The sequence below is a fragment of the Suncus etruscus genome, chromosome X (genome assembly GCF_024139225.1).
Source record: "Suncus etruscus isolate mSunEtr1 chromosome X, mSunEtr1.pri.cur, whole genome shotgun sequence".
Taxonomy (NCBI): domain Eukaryota; kingdom Metazoa; phylum Chordata; class Mammalia; order Eulipotyphla; family Soricidae; genus Suncus; species Suncus etruscus.
In genome coordinates this window covers 70,407,124-70,432,551 of record NC_064868.1, presented here as the reverse complement: position 1 = coordinate 70,432,551, position 25,428 = coordinate 70,407,124, and the positions used below count along the sequence as shown (strand labels likewise).

Genomic DNA, 25,428 nt, shown 5'->3' with positions numbered 1-25,428 from the left:
CCTTATATCTTCTAGTTTATACTTAAAGGAAAAGAATTGTCTTACTGGGCCCGGAGAGATAGCACAACGGCATTTGCCTTGCAAGCAGCTGTTTCCAGGACCAAAGGTGGTTGGTTCAAATCCCAGTGTCCCATATGGTCCCCCGTGCCTGCCAGGAGCTATTTCTGAGTAGACAGCCAGGCGTATCCCCTGAGCACCACTGGGTGTGGCCCAAAATCCAAAAAAAAAAAAAAAAAGAATTGTCTTACTTCTTTGAATTCTAAAAAATTATGTCCCCAGACACTGGCAGAATTGGCCCCCAAGTACAAAACTGGGAGCCGTCCGGGGGCCACATGATATGCTCCACAAGTATAGAATGATGCTTTGAAAAAAAGTACATAAGACTCCTATAGACATCTGGACAAGGTGATGTTATGTTTACAAAGAGAAACATAACACCCTAACATTAATTAAAATATGAATTAAAATAGCAATAGATACCATTTTTCCAACAAATAGGCTACAATTAATAAGAGTATATGGAAAATCTGAGCAACAGATAGGGTAGGGCACTTTTCTTGCATGCAGTCAACTCAGGTTTGATCAGTGGGCACCACAGATCACAAAGAGTGAGCCTGGAACACCACTGAGTGTGCCCAAAACCAAAACAAAAAACAAAAGTGTTCACATTTTGAGGAGGCCATGGTGAGAAAAATTTTAAAAAATGAACACTTGGTGAAAAAACAGTTATTCTGATAAAAAGTTATTTTAACCTAAACCAAGTCTTTAAAATGCCTTTGAATTGTTATACACCTAGAAATATCTCACAAATGATATATGCATTTAGAATTTAAAATGTAAAAGAGTTAAAATTTCAATAGCACAGAATTGTATAAAAGAAACTACACTGTGCTAATATGCTAGAACATAATAAAACCAAGCTGCACAAGATTATTTTATAGTTTGTAAAAGGAAGATTTATTTAACAAGTTTCACTCAGTACAATACATCTAATGAAAATCACAATACAAGTAAAGATTTAAATCAAAATCTCAGAATTCCATATAAACAATACAGCCAAATTCCTAGGTGTCGGTATTGAACCGGTTCATCCAACAGGTATTACATCTCAAAATTATCCAGATCTTAAAAAAAAGTGTACACTCACGTGCCTTATAGGATATTAAACCAAAAATCTATAATTAACAAACATGCCAAATGTTTTCACTTTGAATCGTAGACACAGCTCCTATATTTGTGTTACAGAAAAAGCATGTTTCTCAACATGCATCCAAAGTTTTTAATGTACTGTGGTATAAGAGCAACATTTAACATAAGTGAAACTGCTTTAACCTAAATACGCTTACTGCTTAGATACACTCCTGCAACATAACTAGAGTAAAGCTGAAAGCTGTTTTAACAGTTATGATCAATACTGAACTTTGTTATTACATCCTAGATGAATGTTTCATTGTTCAAAATTAGTGAGCTTGAAGTTTTAAAACAATCTCGACTTCCACTTTACAGTAAGCATGAATACAAGCCTGAATGCAAAACTTAATATTTTTTAAAGAAAGAAAAAGACTGACCAAGAGTGATCAGAATCAATTAAATTTCCCATTTACCAATCATACTTTATATACTAGACATCTCTTCCATTCTATTTAACTCCTATAAATGCACAACTTCTATTTCTATAGTAGTTGCTCAGTGTCCCTATCTATCTAAGCAAGGTTGGACTGATAGTCACTGGAGTTTTCCTGCAGAACTTGGTCATATCCACTCATACTGCTTTGTCCACCATAACCACCTCCATAACCACCACTCAGCTGCTGGCTAGCAGGGCCACCATAACTAGATTGGTTGGACAAGCCCATCCCTCCCATCATTTGGCTTCCATAAGCTCCACCGCTTGCCCCTGCTGTAGAATTCAAAAACAGTTCTACATAGCTGTGATCATAAGCCCCTCCGCTAGTACCTGCAGTAGAATTCAGGAAGAGCTCCACATATCTGTGCTGCATATTAGCTTTGTCTTTTGCCATAGCTGCCACAGCATCCTCATGAGTAGCAAATTCAACATCTGCCTCACCAGTAACTCTGCCATCAGGACCAATTTCAATGTGTACTCTCATAGGATTAAGAGGGGAGAAAAAATTGTAAATATCATTCTCAGTGGCTCTGTAAGGTAATCCCTCATGTGTACACAGTGCCCAGTGGTGCTCTGGAAACTGGACCCACCATCTCCATATCTATGATCAGACATTCCTGAAAAGCAGTAGTTGAGGTCTCTTCCAAATCTATCAGATCCAAAGCCATAGCCATCATTATAGCCACCATAGTCATCATAGCCACCATACCCTCCGCCATATGCACCCCGCCTCATTCTTTCAAACCCTGCCCCTCTGCCAATGCTATTATATCCTCGACCAGCTCCTGGCCTATCATAGGGGCCTGGTCGCTGCATAGCCATGAGCTTTCGAGGGGGATCATAATGGGTGCGAACTTCAGCTCTGCTACTCTTGAAAATTTCAATGTACCTGTGCCCTATTCTTTCCTTGTGTTTCTTTAAGGCCTTTTCTGCTATTTCCTGGGAAGCAAACTGCACAAAGGCCTCCCCTGTGCTCCGCCCCTGAAAGTCCACTGGCAATGTCATCCCATTTGGCACAATTTCCAACCCTGAAAAGAACTGAACAATCTCTTCCTTGCTACAGCCAAATGGGAGTCCTCTAAGGCGAACGAAGCCATCATTAGCAGTATCAGGACTATTCGGACCCGTATGCTTCAACACCCAATCCATTTCAACACTGTTGGACTTGAATACTTCAACATATCTGTGTCCCATGGTTTCTCTGTCCTTCTTCAAAGCCAGCTTCACTTCATCTTCAGATTCAAGTTCAACAAATGCTTCACCACTAGGTCTGCCTTCCCTGGTGTAGATGAATCGAATACCTGAGGTACCATTTTGGATCTTGCAATCAGAGAAGAAGCGCATAACTTCATCAGCTGAGCAGGACCAGGGTAGGCCCCTGACCTTCACCACGAACCCCTCCCGGCCTTCTGTGCTCAGCATCATATTGACTGTTGGGCTCTCAAGTGGAAAGCTGGGCTGAATGCAATTTCAGGATAGCTGAAAATAAATAAATGATGGATGTCATGGAAAATGTTCATAATAAAGAAAAAAATTATAAAACTCAATTATGCTAATGATGTTTTTCTTTAAGAGATAGTCATATAATAAGAATACACCAGGGCTGGGAATATAGCTCAGTAGTAGAACACAGGTACCACATGTGACGCCCTGAATTCTATCCCCAGCATCACACGTTGTTGGTTCTCAATTTACAACTTAGTTTCACCCAAAATAAAGATCATTCCTGATTCTTTTGTATCTGTGTGATTACAACTTGGTTTCACCCAAAATAGATTTTTCTACTTATCATCTTGTTTTACAAGTCTCAAGCATACCTGGGCGGTCTGGCTCAGGATAGGCCTTCTGTCTTTAGTTCTGGCAGAGCGCAGTTCTGGCAGACAACTCTAGCTCTGGCTCGACGAGGCAGAAAGCTACCCACCATGTGTGATCGACTTCTCGACCTGATTTGGATTATTTCCTGCAGGAACCCCTGCTCCAGACCCACTTTCTTGAGATGGGAACACAGTGTGTGGAGCCTTTACAACACACTAAAAATATACTGTTCCCAATTTTTTATTAGTTTTTAGGCTATATCTGGTAATGCCCAGGAGTTATTCCTGGCTCTGCATTCACTAATTATAATCCTGGAAGTGCTCAGAGGACCATATGGGATTCTGGGTATCAAACCAAGGCAAATATCTAACCTGCTATACTATCTCTCCTGCCATACTGCACCCAATTTTTAATGTACTCATCTATTTTATACCTATTCTGTTGGATAATATCAATGGTGGTTACTTTTGGTTGGAAAGATTATGAAAAAAATATCAGCTTTTTTTCTTTTCTGTTAGTTGTCTTCTGTACCAACATCATATTCTGAAAATAAAAAGTATAAAAAGTTAAAGTTAAGGAAAATAAATTGAAGACATTAATAAAAGATGGTAGGTTGCCTGCCCTGCACACAGCCAAACCCAGATTCAATTCCCAGCACCTGAGTCTTGCCAGGAGTGATCTCTGAGCACAAAGCCAGGAATAAGTCTTGAGCACAGCCAGGAATGGCCCCCAAACAAAACAAAAGATGGCTTATATGGTTATGTAAAATTAAAAAACTTTATTACATCAAATTGATTAAACCAGAATTTAAAAAAATAGAAACTACACATGAAAATCTGTAATAAATGAATCTTATACAAAGAATTCTTACAAATCAACAAAATCAAAGTAATATTAAAGCCTAATAGATACAAGGGAAACATTTATGGGAAATTCACCCATTCATTTTACAATTTTTGATCGAAAGGTTCAGTATTCAGCACTAGTATACAAAGTCCAATAAGCCCAGAAAGAGCTTAAGGTCCTATAAGGACACTTTACATATTTTCTAAAGACATAGGTAAATAAACATTATCCCTTCTATGACCTAATTCTATGCAAGAAGTGTGTCCTAAAACAGGGATTAGTTTGTTAATTCTATCAGCAGTAAATCAATGAAATAAACTAACTCCGTTCAGAGAGCCAGATTTTTTAAATGATGGAAAGTAAAATAAAAGGAAATGTAAAAGGTGACAGGCTTCACAAGTCTACCTTCAGATCGAAAAGGTATCATTTGATAGGTAAACTCAAAGGGCTTTTTAAAGTCTTTAAGAAGGGGAAAAGGAAAGGAATGATGTCATAGAAGCCTTTCAGACAGATCACTCAGGCAACAGTGCAGAACTGATGGAACTCGAGTCTCTTAGAATATGCTTAGGGATTTACCTAAGCTATCAGAAGTTTTTAAAAGAGAAGATGTTATATTTCCAACACATTCAAAGCAGGGTTATCTGTGGGATTTGAAAACAGACTGCAACATAGAAGAAAAAGAGTCTAGAAAATTTTAATATGTTATAGAATGTTATCTATCATTAAAAGTTAAAATTAAAACCAGAATTAATCACCAATTTCACCCATGGAGACAGTGAAGATTAAAAAGATCAGTAGATTGGGGCCGGGTAGGTGGCGCTGGAGGTAAGGTGTCTGCCTTGCAAGCGCTAGCCAAGGAAGGACCGCGGTTCGATCCCCCGGCGTCCCATATGGTCCCCCCAAGCCAGGGGCGATTTCTGAGCACATAGCCAGGAGTAACCCCTGAGCGTCAAACGGGTGTGGCCCAAAAACCAAAAAAAAAAAAAATAAAATAAAAAGATCAGTAGAGATTGTCAGAGTTGGCAAGCTAATACTCCCTAGAGGAGCAAAAGTCCTTACAATATTTCTGGAAAGCAATTTTGACCAGGTATCATAGTTTTTTAAAATTATTTTGCTTTTTTTGCTTTTGGGGTCATACCCAGGAGTGTTGAAGGGGTTACTCCTGGCTCAACTCAGGACCGACTCCTGAAAGTCTCAGGGGACCTGGGGATCAAACCCAGTTCAGCCATGTGCTATCTCTCCAACACCATGTATCACATTTTTGGGAAAAAATCGACTTCAGGTATATGTTTGAAGAATGTGATCTAGATTTCAAGATCTAGAAAGCTATATATTCTTTGAAAGGCATATTAATATAGAATGTCAGGCAAATAAAGTAAAAAATAAATGACAAATTATATATTTTGTAATTTTAAGTAACTGAACAGCTACATAATGTCAACTATGCGGTATGTCAACAGTGGCACCCTTCCTTTGACCGTGCCAGAATTCCTTGCAGGGTCTTTATCAACAAATATACAATAGGTTATTATAGTACTTTCAGTAATGCTAGAAAGTTAATTACCTATTAATGGGGGGATGGCGGAATGAATTATACTCTATCTTTAAAATGGGATAGGAAGCCCTACCATTAAGAGTTTTGTAAACTACAGTGGCGTATATTTTTTAAAAAATGTAATGCCCTGCCGTTGCTAAGATCTAGCCATCTGATCTAGGCAAATCTCCAAAACATTCGAAATGAAATAAAAAAAATCATGGGAGCTGGAGTGATAACAGAGTGGGCAGGGCATGTGCCTTGCACATGGCCAACCTGGGTAGATGCATCCCAAAGGTCCCCAGAGCCTTCCAGGAGGGATTTCTAAGTGCAGAGTCAGGAGTAACCACTGAGAGCCACCAGGTGTGGCCCCCACCCAAAATGAAAGGAAATTAGCATCCTCTACTTTCTCTGCAACTCATTATTGTTATTGTTTAAAGTATAGAGTAGCCTAATACCAACAAGGATTTTATTAAAAAGTGAAAACAAGCCTAAAATTTTAAGGTCCCATTTGTTCTAAAATATAAGGAAGCGGGAAGAGGGGCCAGAGGATAGTGCAGCGGTAGGGCATTTGCTTTGCACGTGGCTGACCCAGGAAGAACCTTGGTTTGATCCCTCGCATCTCATATGGTCCTCCAAGCCAGAAGCAGTTTCTGAGCGCATAGCCAGGAGTAACCCCTGAGCATCACCGGGTGTGGCCCAAAAAACCAAAAAAAAAAAAAAAAAAAAAACTAAAATATAAGAAAGTATGCATATATGCATGGAAATGTGCATTAGAAAATATGAAAGTACTGAAAAGTGGAGTTTCACTTTATACTTTATACACTTTATAGATTTAACTGCCTACATGTTAATTTTAGCACATGTATATTTTTATTTACATATTTTTCATTTTAGGCACCACGGTTTCTAATACTGTTAATAACAGGGCTTTATACTTAATATTTTTAAATCACCAAAACTGGGATCTGTAGTGTTAGGAAAAAAAAATCGTGTTAAGATTTGTCAAGGCCCGGGCAATCCTTTTTTTTTTTAACTTTTGGTGCATTGTCCATTTTGTACACACAATGTTATTACTTTAAGGTCAAAGACAGCTTTAGATACTTGCTTTGGGGCATGTAACTGGGCAAAATCTGCAGAGCATTCTAATTCTGGAGTGAAGGGCTTATCTGACATGATCAGATCACGGGGTCCTCTTGGAGAGCACGTACAGTGTATTAACGGTCATAAAAGTTCACTTAAGTCAATTGATCAATTGCTAATAGGGGCCTGCAACGCTGCATCTGCAACGATAACAGTCTTCCTAAACCATCTGGAGGCCAACTGACAGATTTACGGGCATTTTGCACGCTCGATCTCTTCTACGACCTGTCCCATCTCCAGCTCCAGGGCCTTTCCCCACCCTCTCTGGCGCTTCTTACTGCATCTTCAGTCCCGGGCAAAAGCCGCCAGAGTTGCTACCTGAAGTCGGGACTCGGAAGTACCATGGCATTGGTGAGTGAAGAATCGATGTATTTATTAATCAGACTTCTTACACCTCGGGGCCGGCTACTGAGTGGATGGCGAAGCCGCCAGCGCTCAAGGGTGAATCATGCCTCTTACCAAATAATCCGCATATTTTTAAATGTTTGAAATCGAACACGTAGGTGGTGGCAACTTCCTCTCTGCCCCCCCCTAGCCCAAAAGAAAAAAAAAATAAAATAAAGCCCCAAAACTTCCGTCCATTATTGAACGGCGACTAAAAAAAAAAAAAAGAGAGAGAGATTCAACTTAGTACACATTTTTTTTCGGGGGGGGGGGGCCCTCTTTGTCAGCCATAGATCATCCGCCTCGAGAAGATTCTCCAGAATCGGAGTTGACTCGGAGCCCGAGAGCGCCTGGCGAGAAGGCTCGTTACTTAAGCCCCCCAGTGGGGAGATCGGTTATTCTTCGTGCGGGGCTGCAGTTTTTCCAACGTTCCCCCCCCCCCGATGAGCCGGGGAAGGCCGCCGGCCCGCCCAGATGCCCAGATCGCGCAAACACATTCACGGTCACGGCCGTCCACCATTTCCCCACCAGGCGCAGCAACGGCGCTTCCCGGCACTTAGGGGGAGGGGGGACGGGGGAGGGGGAAGCAGGCGCCGGGAAAGGCGGAGGCGGCCCCCGCAGCCCGTTTTCGTCTCCCCGCCATCACCCCCCAGGTTCCCCCCAGGCCCCCGGGAACGCACCAACCTTTCAAGAGCAGCGGGGCCTGTTTCCTCCTTCCCTCCAACGGCTCGAGCGAGGCGGGAGACGACGACCAGAACTACTCCTGCTCACGTAAGCTCTGGGTCACGTGAGCGTCTACGTCATGTGAGATCCGAATCACGTGAGCGACCCTCGGCTTTTTTTTTTTTTTTTTTGAAAAATTCCAGATCACAAAGGTGCCGCACTTCCTTCTGGTAAAGCACTTCGGGGCGGGGCGTCTCCAGGAAGAAGGGATGTGATTGGTTGCGCGGAAGCCAACCGGCCTCTCATGGGTCCGTCGCTGGAAAAACACCTCCCAGTTACCTGAGAAACCATCACGTCATCGTTTAATCAGTTCCCGACCCGATTGAGTCCGCCTTTACATTTCAAAATAAAAGGGCCAGCTCTCTCTTTTTCCTGCGCCCGTCTCTCCTGTCACTTGAACCTCACGATGAGGCCAGAGCGTGGAGGGGCGAAGCGGCTCTGTGTTCCCGCGCTGCGCCTGGCCGCTCTGGTCCTCTGGGGCGTCTTGAGCGCCGGGGCCCTGAACAATGGCTTGGCGAAGACCCCGACCATGGGCTGGCTGCACTGGGAGCGGTTCATGTGCAACGTAAACTGTCGAGAACAGCCCGATGCCTGTATCAGGTACCAGAGTTGTTAGGAACCCTCTTCTCTTGCGGGCGGGCTGGAGATCCGAGGGTCGGGAGGGTGGGTGGGTGGTGCATTGGCATCTGAGCAGCAGCTCCCCTACTGTTGTTGTTTTTTTTTTTTTGTTTTTAAATCTCCCGGTTGGGATTCACCCCAGTCTTCTCCTGAACCCTTTCCTGGGATGGAAGGAAGATCCACCAGCGAGCTCTCTTTTCCATCTCTCGCTAATGGGCTAAGGATTTTTTTGTTCATTTTTACCTGTCAGTACCTGTCAGACCTATCTTCTAAACTGTTGGCTTGCTTCTGCCAAGTATTAGTAGTACTTGTAGTCGTACTAGTCACAGCTGCTGTGAGACGGCGAAAGGCAGGACTAAAATAAGTGCCATTTCGTCTCCTTTGGGGATCACGAGTTCCTTGGTTGGAAATCGGGGAAGTCTAAAGATCTTGCATTCTCGGGGATCATCCTCCACTTTGTCGCCCTTGAGCACGGCCTTTGGCTAGAAGGTTGTTGGAGTTTGAAGAACTTTTAAGAGATAAGGGTCAAGTCGAGATTAAAAGCCGGTGAACCGGTCAGATCCACAGATTTCTTCTCTGTGAATTGGGGATAACAACTCTTCAAAAGATTTTTAGTTTTCAGTTAGAAAACCCATTTGGCTGTGCAGTGCCTGACTGTTCAAGTAAGTCTGTGACTCAAATGATCTTGGGATCCGAGGTGGGAAAATAAAATCAACGCGAAGTCTATGTTTTTCTGGAGAAGAATCTTTGTTCAGTTGTTCAAAGGAGTATTTCTCAGAAAAGATTTAGATCTGTTAGCATGAAACCAGGGATAAGGCCTACAGACTTTATAAATAAAACCCCAGGCTTCTTTTTAAAATGAGATCAGAGCTCAGGGATTACTCCTGGCTCTATGCTCAGAAATCACTCCTGGCAGGCTCGGGGGACCATATGGGATGCCGGGATTCGAACCACTGTCCTTCTGCATGCAAGGCAAATGCCTTGCCTCCATGCTATCTTACTTCCATTCCATAGACTATTTTATAATTATATATATTTTATTGACGTTTTAGGTTTTTACTTATAAATAAGAACATATAAAATAAACTTGAACTTTCTTTTAAAAATGAACATCGTTTAAGAATTTTAAATTGTGGAGCCGGAGAGATAGCACAGCGGTGTTTGCCCTGCAAGCAGCCGATGCAGGACCTAAGGTGGTTGGTTCGAATCCCGGTGTCCCATATGGTCCCCCGTGCCTGCCAGGAGTTATTTCTGAGCAGATAGCCAGGAGCAACCCCTGAGCACAGCCGGGCGTGGCCCAAAAACCAAAAAAAAAAAAAAGAATTTTAAATTGTGGGCCCAGAGAGATAGCACAGCAGCGTTTGCCTTGCAAGCAGCCGATCCAGGACCAAAGGTGGTTGGTTCGAATCCCGGTGTCCCATATGGTCCCCCGTGCCTGCCAGGAGCTATTTCTGAGCAGACAGCCAGGAGTAACCCCTGAGCACCGCAGGGTGTGGCCCAAAAAAACGAAAAAAAAATTTTTTTTAAATTGTAAAATGATTGTAATAGTGATAACATATTTTAACTCGCAATTTTCCAACATTGCTAACATTTTATCTCAGTGTTAACATTTTTAAGTCTTTATTTAGGTAAGATGACTACAACTTTTAACATGCAAAATTACTGAACCTCTACAACTTCTGCAGTCCCCGACACTCTCCACCACTCTCCTTATGCCACCTCTACTTGACATTGTATTGTATTTTTTATTTATTTTATACTAATAAAGTTGAATATTTTTCCTATCTTAAATTGGTTATATTTAGTGGAAACCTTAGTGGATTGCCTATTTCTGCTCCCTGATTTTCTGTTGGCATGTTTCAATTTTTTATTGCCATACATATGTTATTCCTATTCTGTTGGTTTTAATATTTATATATCAGGCATATAATTTTTTCTTTATGATTTTAGCTCTGGTGTCATATTGTAAAAGTTCTTTTCCACCTGAAGATTTTGATCACTCGAATTTTCTGCTAATATTCTTATATTTAAATGTTCAGCGTATGGGGCCGGGCGGTGGCGCTAGAGGTAAGGTGCCTGCCTTGCCTGCGCTAGCCTTGGATGGACCGCGGTTCGATCCCCCGGCGTCCCATATGGTCCCCCAAGCCAGGAGCGACTTCTGAGCGCATAGCCAGGAGTAACCCCTGAGCGTCACGGGTGTGGCCAAAAAAAAAATGTTCAGTGTATCTGGACCTTACTCTCCTAGAAGGAATGCTACATTTATTTATTTATTTACTTACTTACCTACTTACTTACTTACTTATTGGTTTTTGGGTCACACCCGGGAGCACTCAGGGGTTACTCCTGGCTCCATGCTCAGAAATCACTCCTGGCAGGCTCGGGGTCCATATGGGACGCCGGGATTCGAATCACTGACCTTCTGCATGAAAGGCAAACGCCTTACCTTCATGCTATCTCTCCGGCCCCTACATCTATTTTTAAGCTTTTTTTTTCTTTTTTTTTCTTTTGTTTTTTGGCCACACCCGGCGGTGCTCAGGGGTTACTCCTGGCTGTCTGCTCAGAAATAGCTCCTGGCAGGCACGGGGGACCATATGGGACACCGGGATTCGAACCAACCACCTTAGGTCCTGGATCATCGGCTGATTGCAAGGCAAAGGCCGCTGTGCTATCTCTCCGGGCCCTATTTTTAAGCTTTTAAAAAAGTGTACCTGTGGCCGGAGTGATAGCACTGTGGGTAGGGAGTTTGCCTTAAATACAACTGACCCAGGTTCAATACCATGCATCCCATATAGTCCCCCAAGCCTGCCAGGAGTAATTTCTGAGATCAGAGCCCGGAGTAACCCTGAACACAAGGTAGATATGGCCCACCCCCCACAAAAAGGTTACTTCATCTGAGAGAGAGAGAAATAGTATAAGGGTAAAAGGCTAAGGTGCTTGCCTTGCATGTAGATAACACTGATTCAATTCCCAGCTTGTTTATAGTCCCCCCAGGTTTCACTAGGAGTAACCCCTGAGTAACATTGAGTGTGGCTCGACCGCCCCTTTCACCCGTCTAGAATAAAAGAATATTAGATTTTTTTCTGTCAGGTTTTTAGTTTCTCTTGTAAATGTTTGTGTATCCGTTTGGGGGCCACATCCAGGTATGTTTCAAGACTACTCTGGAATCATTCTCTGTAGTGCTTCAGTGGCCATGTGGTCACGGATCAAATCCAGGCCTCTTGCATGCAAAACATATGGTCAGTTGAGCCATCTCTCTGGTTTCTCTGATACCTGTGAAAGGTATCTTTTCCTCCAAATACGTTATTATTGATATCTAATAAGGTTATTATTGATACCTTGTTGATTTTTTATCTTTCTTTGCTAGTTTTCTTGTTAGTAATAACCTTTTTAAAATTCGAAGTACTATGACTTCCAATACTGTTTGCTTGTTTGTTTTAGGATCACTCCCATGCTTAGATCTTACTCTTGACACTTTACTCAGGGGTCATACCTGACACACTCAGGGTGCTGGGGATTGAATCCTGGTTGGCCACATGCATGGCAAGAAAACACCTTACCCCTGTAAGAGCCTGTCTGGTCCCTGCAATATTGTTAATGGTAGAGTGTTGAAGATACAGTATTTTAGCACCAGAGTGACTGTTTTCCTTCGTTGTCTCAGGGTTCCCTCTCAACCTCATCCCACTATTGGTAATTCCAGCTATATAAACCAGTTCTCAGGTTATCATAGCCTTTTATATTTCATGTATTTCTCATTTGTTTTAATTGTTTGGGTGTTCTAAGGGTAAAAGTATTAATAGAGGAATGAGAGAAAAATAAAATGGCCTGATCCATTTTACCTTATGTAAGTTGTACTTACTACTAAATACTAAACTTTTTTAAAATATGTTTGTCAGAGGTAAGAAACTACAAGAGTAATAAAGGTATAAACACAAGCAATAGGGGCTGGCGAGGTGGCGCTAGAGGTAAGGTGTTGCCTTGCAAGCGCTAGCCAAGGAAGGACCGAGGTTCGATCCCCCGGCATCCCATATGGTCCCCCCAAGCCAGGGGCAATTTCTGAGTGCTTAGTCAGGAGTAACCCCTGAGCATCAAACGGGTGTGGCCCAAAAAACAAAACAAAACAAAACAAAAAAACACAAGCAATAAAAGTTTATGTACAGGCCGGAGAGATAGCTTGGAGGTAAGGCGTTTGCCTTGCGTGCAGAATGACTGTAGTTCAAATCCTGGCATCCCATATGGTCCTCCAAGCCTACCAGGGGCGATTTATGAGCATAGAGCCAGGAGTAGCCCCTGAGCGCTGCCGGATGTGACCCCCCCAAAAAAACAACAACAACAACAAAAGGTATGTACAGTACAATAGGTTTTATTTATTTACTTATTTATTTTTTGGTTTTGGGGCCACACACAGTGACACTCAGGGGTTACTCTTGGCTGTGCATTCAGAAATTGCTCCTGGCTTGGGGGACCATATGGGACACCATGGGATTGAACTGTGGTCCTTCCTGTCAGCTGCGTGCAAGGCAAACGCCCTACCACTGTGCAATCACTCTGGCCCCAGTAGGTTTTATTTTTGTATCTCCTGTGAAAGTTAACATTGAATACAAGGTACTAGTAGAAATGTTGAATAGATAAGTATAATAGTTCATTGATTTTTTATCTGTATTTTTTACCAAAATAAAAACTTGAAAGTGAAGATTTTCTTTATCTTTGCAGTTGCACTAAAACTCAAACAAAAAGTGAACACATTTTTTGATATTTTTTGAAGAGAAGTTAGGAGGAGGATTTTTTATGGGCAAAACATCTCCTCAGTACAACAAAGTCCCTATTTTTGTCCTAGGAGAAAATTACCAGTCAAGAGCATAAATATTCACATATGTTCTTCAGTACTCACTAGAACTACTTTTTCTCTGTTTTCTGATCATTGCCAACATTTTTGTTTGTTTTTTGTGTCATATCCTATGGCGCTCAAGAGTTGTTACTCCTGGCTCTGTGCTCAGAAATTGTTCCTGGCAGGCTTGAGGGACCATGTGGGATACTGGAAATCGAACCACCGTTTGTCCTGGGTTCGCTGCATGCAAGGCAAACACCCTACCACTGTGCAATCTCGCTGGCCCCCATTGCCAGCATTACTCTTTTTGACATACTTCCTGCTTTCTTTTTTTTTTTTTTTTTTTTGGATTTTAGGCCACAGCTGGCAGCACTCAGGGGTTACTCCTGGCTCCGTGCTCAGAAATTGCTCCTGGCAGGCTCTGGGGACCATATGGGATGCCAGGATTTGAACCACTGTCCTTCTGCATGCAAGGCAAACCATATCCATGCCCTCTCTCCAGCCCCCATTTCCTGATTTTATTTCTTTTAGTATTTGGATTTAACCTTTTTTTTTTTTGACCTTTTAGGCCACACCCTGTGACATTCAGGGGTTACTCCTGACTATGCGCTAAGAAATCGCTCCTGGCTCAGGGGTCCATATGAGATGCTGGGGGATTGAACCAAGGTCCAGTCTAGATGTAGATCGGCCGTGTTTAAGGCAAACGCCCTAGCACTGTGATATCACTCAGGCCCCGAATTAAATTTTTTTATTTAATCACCGTGTTTACAAAAAATTTTATACTGGGGTTTCAGTCATAGAATGTTCACCACCAGTGCGATCTTTCCACCACCAGTGTTCCCCATTTCCCTCCTTTCTCCCAATCCCTGCCTGTCTCTTAGACAGACATTCTGCCTTTCTCCTTCACTGTCATTGTCATGATAGCTGTCATTATGGTTAGTGCTCTAGCTGCAATGACCACTCTTTGTGGCAATTCATATCATGAGCATGTGGTCTCTTGGTGTACATGTACATTGGAGAAGAAAGTGTATCCAGTTTTCTGGGGATAAAAAACCCTAAATATTTATTAAGCCATTATCTTCTGTGGGGTCCCGTTTACTCCTTTATTTGTTATTTGTGTATCCTCAAAGAGCTCCCAGAATGAGAAATTGATTCCTATCCCCTTCTTCCCTTTTGGGGGGAGATCTTGGTAATATTTATCTGCAGCAAATAATCCACACAGACAGGAGGGTTAAGGGGTAAAAGGTTGGACGCAGAGAGTACTTTGTCAGCCTACTGCCAGCTCCAAAAAACACCTGGAGCCACCCAGCAAACTCTGCCAAAAGACCCCCGAACACCTCGCTCCCAAACTATTTATTCCGCTCTCAACAGCGCCCCCACCTGGAAGGTCAAGGTGGGACAACAGGCAAAGAATAATCTTCCCCCGCCCGCCGCCGCCCCCCCCCCCCGCAAAGAATAATCTTAAGGAAAAGATCTCATATACAACAATCTTCCACTTCTTTATTCAGAGCTAGTATATTTTGTTAGATTTTAGCCTGGTTGACCTTTCAAGGCCTGAAAGGGCACTGTTGAAGTCTCCTACTGTTATTGTGTTGCTTTTGATGTCTTCATCTGTCAGCAATTGTTTTAAATATTTTTCTGGCTCCTCTTTGGATACATGTGTGTTTGTGAGTGTGATTTCTTCCTGGTGCACAAATCCCTTGGTCATCAAGAGGTGTCCATCTGTCCTTTTTTGCCTTTTTAACCCTATATTCTGTTTCATCTGATATAAGTATGGCCATTCCAGCCTTTTTAAGAGACTTGTTTGCTTGATTGATTTTCTCCATTTTTTACTTCTAGTCTATGTTTGCTCTGACTATTCAAATGTGTTTCTTGGAGGCAGCAAAATGTTGGATTCAACATTTTGATTCATTTTGTCACTCTGTGTCTATTAACTGGTGCATCTAGTCCATTGGCATTGAGAGAGATTAATGTTATGGGATTTAGAAAATACTAAACTCTTAATGGACTGAAAAATATATTAAGTTCCAAGGTGCTTAATAAATAGGGGTACTTGAGAAATTTTTTTAGTGACGTTTAATAATTGGAATCTTCTTCAGTGAGGAACTCTTCATGAAGATGGCAGATGTCATGGTCTCAGATGGCTGGAAGGATGCTGGTTATGAGTACCTCTGCATTGATGACTGTTGGATGGCGCCTAGAAGAGATTCAAATGGCAGACTTCAGGCAGACCCTGTCCGCTTTCCTGGTGGGATTCCCCGCCTGGCTGATTATGTGAGTTTATAGACAACTCTCATTTAGCAAACTAAGCATTTCTCTACAGAAGCTTATTTAGAAACAGAATTGCTGCTGTTATCTGACCACTCAATGTCTTGTAAGGTTTATCAGGTAGAGTTTTGTCCCATCAGAAGAATAATTTTTGAGACCCATCTTAGAGAGGATATTTTACTGAAACTACTGAATTATGTAGGAAGAAAAGAAACTTTGTTCTTGACATATGTGTATTAATTTACATATAAGCTGTGAGCAGATAATGCAATTATAAGCTTCTTTGTTGTTTGTTTTGGTCACACCAGGTGCTCAGAGGTTACTCCTGGCTCTGCTCTCGGAAATCACTCCTGACAGGTCCAGGGGACCATATGGGATGCCAGGAATTGAATACAGGTCCATCCCAGATCCGCTGCATGCAAGTCATGCAAGCCCTAATGCTGTGCTATCGCTCCGGCCCCAATATAAACTATTTTTCATAGCTATATGCCATGGGTAATTTAATATAGCTTTATTTTATAATCAAGGGCTATAAATACAAATTGTAAAAGATGATTTACTATACTCTGAATATGTTTATTAGAAGAATCATAAAACCAGTAAAAGATGGCATATTTTATTTGGTATTATCAATTGGGAAAGAGCCAAGCTCAGATATGACCAAGAAAAGTGGGATTTATGGCCACATTACAAAGAAAGGGGGGTCAGTGAGTGAAAATTATTTAAAGAATAGGGCCAGAGAGATATTACAGAGGGTAAGGTTTTTGTCTTCCACAAAACTGACCCAGTTTGATTCCTGTATTGCATATGGTCCTGTATGCACCACCAAGAGAGATCCTTCAGCAGAGAATCAGAAGTAAGCCCTGAGCACTGCTTGGTGTGGCTGATTTTTCTGAAAGGAAATATCAAGAGGAGGAATAATATCAAAGATGGAGGATAGCTTAGCAAGATTCTTGATAAACTACACAGAAGGTTTGATTGGGGTATGGACTGATAGTACAGGGGGTACAGTGTTGCCTTACATATAGCTGATCCACATTTGATCCCTAGCATCCTGTATTAACCCTGAATCCTTCAAGGGTGATCCCTGAGTGCAGAGCTATAAATATGCCTGGAGTATCACTGGATGTGGCCCCAAAACCAAGAAACAAAAGTCAGAAGGCCATGATTGAAGCTTCATTGAGATGAGGCCTCAGAAGAGCCTAACTCATGTTTGTTCTAGGAAAGAATGTGTACATTGGGTAAGGGAATGCAGGTTTGCATGGGTTTACATATGGCCAGCTCAGGTTTGATCCATGTCAGCCCATATGGTCCCTGGAGCACCACCAGGAGAGATACCTGAGTGCAGAGCCAGGAGTAATTCCTGGGTTACTGGGTGTGACCCAAAACCCATCCCATAATCATTATCCTAGTAAAGTGGCTTTGAAGATCACATCAGAGGAAGATTGGAGTAACTGTTAGCTCCGTTCTAGAGTGTAGATGTATAATGTGAAACAGGTCAGAAAAACTTGAAAATTTGTTCTTTGACTTCTACCAAACTCTCAATAATCTTCGGGATGGGTGGCATGGGCTTGAAACCAGGTGAAGTATATTTGACCACAACCTGGAGGGTGCAGTTTTCTTTATGCTTCATAATTGTCCTTCTGTTATGGTGAATTTTTCCTCTCATTTCAGGTCCATAGCAAAGGACTGAAGCTAGGGATTTATGCCGATGTTGGAAATAAGACCTGTGCAGGCTACCCTGGGAGCTTTGGATTCTATGACATTGATGCCCAGACCTTTGCTAACTGGGGAGTAGATCTGCTCAAATTTGATGGTTGTTACTGTGACAGTGTGGATCATTTAATAGATGGTATGTTTCATTTGAGATTTAGCCATAAACAAAGGGAACTTTGAGGCAAAAGTAACTGAACATGTAATTTTTTTTCATATTTTATAATATCCAATTGGGGGAGGTCACACCCAGCAATACATGGAGACTACTCAAACAAAGCTCAGGTACCAATCCTGGCATTCTATATATTAAATGTAGGCCTCCTACTTGTAAACCATATACTCAACTGGTTGAGCTATCTCTTTGGCCTCTAGAAAGAATTTTTATTTTAATGTTTTCAATTATTTTACTATTGAGTATCATGGTTCATGCTATAGATCTACAAAGTTACTACACTCCACCACCACCAAAATGCTCAAGACCCTCTTCCACTTATGTCCTTATGTCACTTCTTGTCGTTTCCATTGCCCTGCCAAATCACACCACCACGGCTTGGTATTTTGAGTTTTGATAATTTAAGGTAAGGGGTTTTCATTTTTATAACGTCTATAAATATTTATAATGTTCCAGATCTCCTATGTTTTCTTACAGTTTGTCTATGAGAAAGGAATACCTTCATAACTGTCTTTCCTCAGTCAATCCATTTTGCCTCCTTAAAATAGACCTTGCCATCTAGGAGGAACTAGACACAGATAACACTATGGCCAGAGAAATAGTGCAGTGAGTCAGGTGTTTGCCTTGCATGCAGTGATTCAGATTTGTTCCTTAGCATCCCAAGTGGTCCCCTAAGCCAGCAAGGAGTGATTCTAGAGTGCAGAGCTAGGAGTAATGTTTGAACATCGCTGGGTGTGGCCCCCAAACAAATAAAAACAAACAAACCAAAACATAAAGCAACTGCTTGTTTATATATATATATTTAAAAACCTTGATTACATACATGATTGTGTTTGGGTTTTAGTCATGTAAAGAACACCACCCATCACCAGTGCAACATTCCCATCACCAATGTCCCAAATCTCCCTCCTCCCCACCCACAACTGCTTGTTTATATTACCAGCTTAAAATGTGGTGATGGCTCTTTCAGATAGCCTCTTTTTAAACTACATAGCCTCAACCAAAAATTCTCTTGTGCTTAATTTGCCCATTGTTTTCTCATTTTAGGTTATAAGTACATGTCCCTGGCCCTAAACAAAACTGGCAGAAGTATCGTGTACTCCTGCGAATGGCCCCTTTATGTGTGGCCCTTTCGTAAGGTGAGTAAGTAAGCCTAAAATCCAGTAGAGATTTATTCTTTTGTTCTCTTTTCTTTTCGACTTTTGGGGAACACCCTATGGTGCTTAGGACTTACTCCTTATTCTGCTCAGGGATCACTCCTGATGGGGCTTGAGGGACCATCTGAGGTGCGGGTGATCAAACCCAGGTAGGCTGCTCACAACGCAAGTGCCCTACCTTCAATACTATGGCTCTGGCCTGTTGATAGATTTCCAGAATTTGAAAGCAGGAAAAAATACCTCCTCCAAGTCCAGCCTTACTTAACAATTTCATCCCACAGTGTTCCCAAATTCCAAACACTAACATATCAACTACTGGGCCAGAGTGGTAGCACAGTGGTAGGGCATTTGCCTTGCACACTGTTGACCCAGGACAGACGCAGGTTCCATCCCCTGCATACTACATGGTCTCCTGAGCTAGGAGCGATTTCTGAAAGCAGAGCCAAAAGTAACCTTGGAGTGCCGCCGGGTGTAGCCCCCCCCCCCCCGAAACAAAACAAAACAAATCAAACATATCAACTACTGTGATTGGAGTCTAACCCAGTTTTTTTCAACCTTTTTCTGACCATAGCTCTCTTCTAACATTATTTCCTTCCTATGGCCTAGTCTGTGTCATGTCCCCCTTTTATGTAGTTTTCACCTATAGCCCCCTTGCAATATCTTGAGGGTCTTCAAAACACATATATGGTCCCCACTTGAGAAATGGTGATATAAACAAATGGTTTTCAACACTTATTTTCACTAAATATCACTCTTCTAAGCCCTAGCTTCTTAAACTGTGGATCATTTCTTCATATGGGGTAACTGAATGTGGAGGTCAAATATATTTCACAGCAGTCAAAAATTTCTGAATGTGCAGCCAAATATTCATACTAAATTATACACATTGATGAATATAAGAATTTCTGGCACCACTTACCATGTTGCATTTCTCAGGCAAGAAATGGAAAGAAATTGATGGAAAGAAACAGGTGGAAGATAGAAAGAAATTAAGAAACCCTTGGGAGCCAGAGAGATAGCATGGAGGTAAGGCATTTGCCTGGCATGCAGAAGGACGGTGGTTTGAATCCCGGCATCCCATATGGTCCCCCGAGCCTGCCAGGGGCGATTTCTAAGTGTAGAGCCAGGAGTGGCCCCTGAAGTGCTGCCGGGTGTGACCCAAAAACCAAAAAAAGAAAAAAGAAAAAAAAAGAAATTAAGAAACCCTAGTCTAAGAAAATCTTATCTGGGAAATCATCTCTTTTTTTGGTTTTTGGGCCAGACTTGCCAGCACTCAGGGGTTACTCCTGGCTCTGCACTCAGAAATCACTCCTGGCAGGCTTGGGGGAACCATATGGGATGCCAGAGATCGAACCTGGTTGTCCATATGCAAGCAAATGCCCTACCCATTGTGCTGTTACTCTGGCCTCCTTGGGAAATCAATTTTTATTCTTCTCTCTACCTTACCACTAACACTTCATTCACCAAGGGCCAGGGTTCTGACTCAGTGGTAGAGTATATGCTGCACATGTATGAGGTTTTAGATTCAATCCTTGGCACCACAGACAGTAAAAAATCTTATCTGTATCATCTCCAAACTTCAACTCGTCCACTTCTTTCCTTCTCTATTGCAACCTCTTTAAATCAGTTTGTCTTTTACCATGTCTGCTATAATAGCCTATTATGTATACTGTTCTAATACTTCTATTTTCACCCTATCCTCATCATTTTTACAAATAGAATACTGTCATTCCCATCTTAAATTCTAGCAGGATTCCCATTGCACTTGGAATAAAGATAAGCATTCATCTCACTGTGGTTGATTTTCTGTTTAAGCTTGTTATTGACCAAGGGCATGCACTTGATCATAATTATCCTGACCTCTCCTTATCCCTGATGTTTTTGGGTTTTGTTTGTTTTTATTTTTGATTTTTGGGACACACCCAGTGACGCTCAGGGATTACTCCACACTGCGAGCTCAGAAATTGCTCCTGGCTTGGGGGACCATATGGGATGCCGGAAGATCGAACCATGGTCCATCCTAGGTTAGCGTGTGCAAGGTAGACACCCTACAGCTTGCGCCACCACTCCGGCCCCTGATTTTTGTTAATAGCTTCCTCCTTTGCAACATTAGTAATTTAGGTCCCACATAATTATACAGGTCTGGTCTGTTTTAACTCTAAAAATAGACTGATATCCATTTATCCTCTATCATACTAATTTATTTAGCTTCCATCGAAGACCTCAGCACTCTCTAGAATTACTTGTTAATTTACTATCTTTCTTTCCCCCTAGAATATAAGCTTCAGGAGCTCTTTTGTTTTCCTTTTTGATTCTGGGCCATATCTGGCAGTGCTCAGAGCTTACTCCTGGCTCTGCACTCAGGAGTTACTCCTGGCAGTGCTCGATGAGGGGACTACATGTGATGAGGGGAATTGAATAAATGTCAGCTATATGCAAGGTGCCTTACCCCTCTTTACTGTATCTCCAGTTCTTCAGGTGATCTTTTGCTTTTTTTCATTCCTTGTACCCTAAGAATATGTTAAAAGTTGAATAATTATTTAATCTCTTTATTATTTAATTTCCCTCTCTCAACATGTTAATCTCAGATATCCCACCTGCCTGTCCCCAAACTTTTATTTGTTCCGGTAGCAAATTACATGCACAGGATTCAGATTGCCTTATTTTATTTATGCTTGATGACTCCTGTGTAATTTTGGGGGGGGTGGTTGGGTCACACCTAGTGATGCTCAGGGGTTATTCCTAGTTCTGTTCTCAAAAATCGCTCCTGGTAGGCACAGGGGTCCATATGGGATGCCGGGCTTCAAACCACCATCTGTCCTGAATTGGCTGCATGGAAGGCAAATACCCTACCACTGTGCTATCTCTATGGCCCTCCTGTATACTTTTAATGTATTAGTTTTAATTTATTCAGATCATTTTTGATATTTCAGTTAATAAAACTACATTTTCAAAAGCCTGGGGGTGTAATTCAGCGGTAGTTCTCCAGCTTTGTATGTGTAAGGCCCAGAGCATATGTGACCACACATGCCTCAACCAAGTACTTGATCACTGGTGCCACTATCAGATATACAAGCCTCACAGTAACATGGGGCCGGAGAGATAGCATGGAGGTGTAAGGCGTTTGCCTTTCATGCAGAAGGACAGTGGTTCAAATCCTGGCATCCCATATGGTTCCCTGTGTTTGCCAGGGGCCATTTCTGAGCATAGAGTCAGGAGGAACCCCTGAGTGCTGCCGGTGTGACTCAAAAACCAAACCAAACCAAAACAAAACACAGTAACATGTGGTCAAAATAAAAATCTTCTATAAATCTAGGGGCCGGAGCAGTGAAGTGTCTGCCATGCTAGTGCTAGCCTAGGACGGACCGTGGTTCAATCTTCCGGTGTTCCATTTGGTCCCCTAAGCCAGGACCGATTTTTTGAATGCATAGCCAGGAGTAACCCCTGGGCATCAATGGGTGTGCTCCCCCCCAAAAACAAACAAACAAACAAAAATCCTCTATAAATCTAATACCTTTTGTAAATTTCCATCCTAGTGTTGAAAACTAACTCTTAGATACTCAGCATCTGAAGCAAATCAATGAAATCACGTATGGTGATGATAGCTCTTCTCATGAAGACCTGTAATCTCTAAAGAGAAAGTTACAAATACCTTCTTTAAGCATGACTATTTTTCATTTTACAAAAATTTTAACCAAAACATGTTCTCTGTCTTACAGCCTAATTACAAAGAAATTCAACAGTATTGCAATCACTGGAGAAATTTTGCTGACGTTTATGATTCTTGGCAAAGTATAAAGAAAATCTTGGACTGGACATCTTCTAACCAGGAGGAGATCATTGGTGTTGCAGGGCCAGGGGCTTGGAATGATCCAGATATGGTAAAAACTTGAGCCTTCTTTGAGCTCCTGTAGTGGGCGTATTTCATCGGTGATTTCAAAGTCAATCAGAGGGGAAATTTCCCAGGCTACAAAAGTCGTTCAATGGGCTGAGGATGTGGGAATCAATCCTAGATTCAATCCTGAGAGCCACTAGTTCTTGAGTACCACCCACTGGGTATGGCCTATTTAAAGGGGGGTGCTCCTAGGAGTAGCCTCTGAGTATAATTAGAGCAAGCTACAATGGAAAGTGGCCTTAGTTTCCATAAATCTTTTTATTTGGTTTTAGTCAGGGAGGGGCAAGTCACAATGGTTCGGGAGACTCATGTGGTTGCTGGGATCAAATCTGGGGCTCCTGCATGCACAACTTTCACTCCTTCTCCATAAGCTGTCTCTGTCTGGATCATATCCAGGTAACTTTTAAGAATGTTTTGTGAGAACAGATAGAGCACAGAGGGTAAGACTCTTGTTTTGCATGCAGCCAGTTCCAGTGGTACATTATGAGGTATAGCCCACTTCCCCCCCAAAACACAGAAATAAATATATTATTTCTTATTTGAACTTTTCTCTTTGTTCTAGTTAGTGATTGGCAACTTTGGACTTAGCTGGGACCAGCAGATAACTCAGATGGCTTTGTGGGCTATCATGGCAGCTCCGTTACTCATGTCCAATGACCTTCGAAACATCAGCCCTCAAGCCAGAGCCCTCCTTCAGAATAAGGATGTAATAGCCATCAACCAAGACCCATTGGGGAAGCAGGGATACCAGCTAAGAAAGGTATAGTAACAAATATTATGGTAAAAGGGAATAGAAATTGACTGTGAATGTGCCAAACATGTTCTGCAAAAAAAGTGGTGCAGCCATGATGTGAGGCTTTTTTTGGGGGGGTGGGAAGCACACCCAGTGACGCTCAGGGGTTACTCCTGGCTATGGGCTCAGAAATCGATCCTGGCTTGGGGGACCATATAGGATGCAGGGGATCAAACCGAGGCTGGTCCTGGGTCAGTTGCATGCAAGGCAAATGCCCTGCTGCTGCACTATACTCCTGCTTTTAACTATTCTGATATTCCTCAAAGACATGGGGCACTAACTATGTGGTAATCTATCTCCTAGTTATAAGTTATCCAAATCTTTATTTTGGGAATATAGTTTTAAGAGTTTTGTGGGGCTGGAGTGAAAGCACAGTAGGTAGGGTACTTGCCTTGCATGTAGGTGATCTGGGTTCAATCCCAGCATTCCATATGGTCCCAAGACTGCCAGGAGTAATTTCTGAGCACAGAGACAGAAGTAACCCCTGAGTACAGCCAAGATCTCAAACCAAATCAAAACAAAACAAAACAAAAAGCCCAGAAAAACAAAAACCAAAGACAGCTTTGTACCCAAGTCCCAGGCTTCTCTTGTTCCTAAATCACTGATAATCTTGAAGGTGTATTTTATAATTATTGTTTATTTTACTGAAATCATTGTGATTTACAGTCCTTCATAGTTGGATTTCAGACATAGAATCAGGGCAATCCCCACCAGTGTCAACCTCCCTCCACCCATGTTTCTAGAATGCATCCTATACTAATCACCCTTTGGCCCCCATCCTGCCAGAATAACAAGCCTATATTTTAAGTTTAGATTGTTATAGTTGGGGTCTCTTGATGCTGTTGTTGTTTTGTCTTGGATATTTAGTGTATTATTTATCTAATTTTGGCTATTTGTTGTTTTGGCTTGGATATTTAATTATGTCCTTTTTTTTGTTTGTTTTTTTGAGTCACACCCGGCAGCACTCAGGGTTACTCCTGGCTCTGCTCAGAAATTGCTCCTGGCAGGCTCGGGGGACCATATGGGATGCCAGGATTCAAACCACTGTCCTTCTGCATGCAAGTCAAATGCCCTACCACCATGCTATCTCTCAGACCCCTCTGTCCTTTTTTTTTTATCTCCACCAATGCACTTGGTCCCTACCCCCATCCTTTTCCTCCCATCTTTGTTTTATAGAAAAATGCAGAAATATTAGGTGAGACCAAGTAATTCATGTCTCAAGGTTTTATGAAAAAGAGGGTGTATTTTGTTTTGGGGCCACACTCGGTGACCCATTTATGCGCTCAGAAATCGTTCCTGGCTTGGGGGACCACATGGGATGCTGGGGATCAAACCCAGGTCCATCCTGGGTCAGCCGTGTGCAAGGCAAACACCCTACTTCTGTGCTACTGCTCTGACCCCGGGAGTTTATTTTATAATTGTGACATCAGAATTAAGGCTTTTTAGTAGATTCATCACTTTATTCTTAGAAGAGGATCATTTATATCAATTCTATAAGTGTTCAAAAATACAACATGGCATCACATTCATGATCTTGGTTTACTTTTTAGGAAAACAACATTCAGGTCTGGGAACGTCCTCTCTCAAACTTAGCCTGGGCTCTGGCTATGGTAAACCAACAGGAAATGGGTGGACCTCAACTTTATGGAATCTCTGTTGATTCCCTCGGCAAAGGAGTGGCCTGTAATCCTAGCTGCTCCATCACACAAATCCTCCCTGTGAAGAGAAAGCTTGGAATCTTTGCATGGACTTCATCGTTAAAAGCTGAAATAAATCCCACAGGCACTGTTTTGTTCTTGCTAGAAATCACACAGAAAACTTAATTTAAAATTTAATTTAAATTTAAAATTCTGTGCTACCTCACTTGTCATCTTTCCCTCTATCCGCACTTTAGCTGTTTTCCTTTTTCCCA

General features: G+C 42.1%; 2 protein-coding genes across 2 annotated transcripts; one reads left to right on the top strand and one right to left on the bottom strand.

Annotated features, from left to right (window-relative positions):
- Nucleotides 1-930: 930 nt before the first annotated feature.
- Nucleotides 931-8,181, bottom strand: HNRNPH2 (heterogeneous nuclear ribonucleoprotein H2). Its single transcript, XM_049766613.1, is given in 3 exon segments — nt 931-2,173; nt 2,176-3,106; nt 8,034-8,181. Coding segments are annotated over 2 exon segments (1,347 nt in total). The 5' UTR covers nt 3,053-3,106; nt 8,034-8,181; the 3' UTR covers nt 931-1,703.
- Nucleotides 8,182-8,404: 223 nt separating this feature from the next.
- Nucleotides 8,405-25,339, top strand: GLA (galactosidase alpha). Its single transcript, XM_049766928.1, has 7 exons — nt 8,405-8,672; nt 15,615-15,789; nt 17,458-17,635; nt 18,719-18,810; nt 22,548-22,709; nt 23,286-23,483; nt 25,067-25,339. The coding sequence occupies exons 1-7, from the start codon at nt 8,479-8,481 to the stop codon at nt 25,337-25,339; spliced, it is 1,272 nt and encodes a 423-aa protein (XP_049622885.1). The 5' UTR covers nt 8,405-8,478.
- Nucleotides 25,340-25,428: the final 89 nt, after the last annotated feature.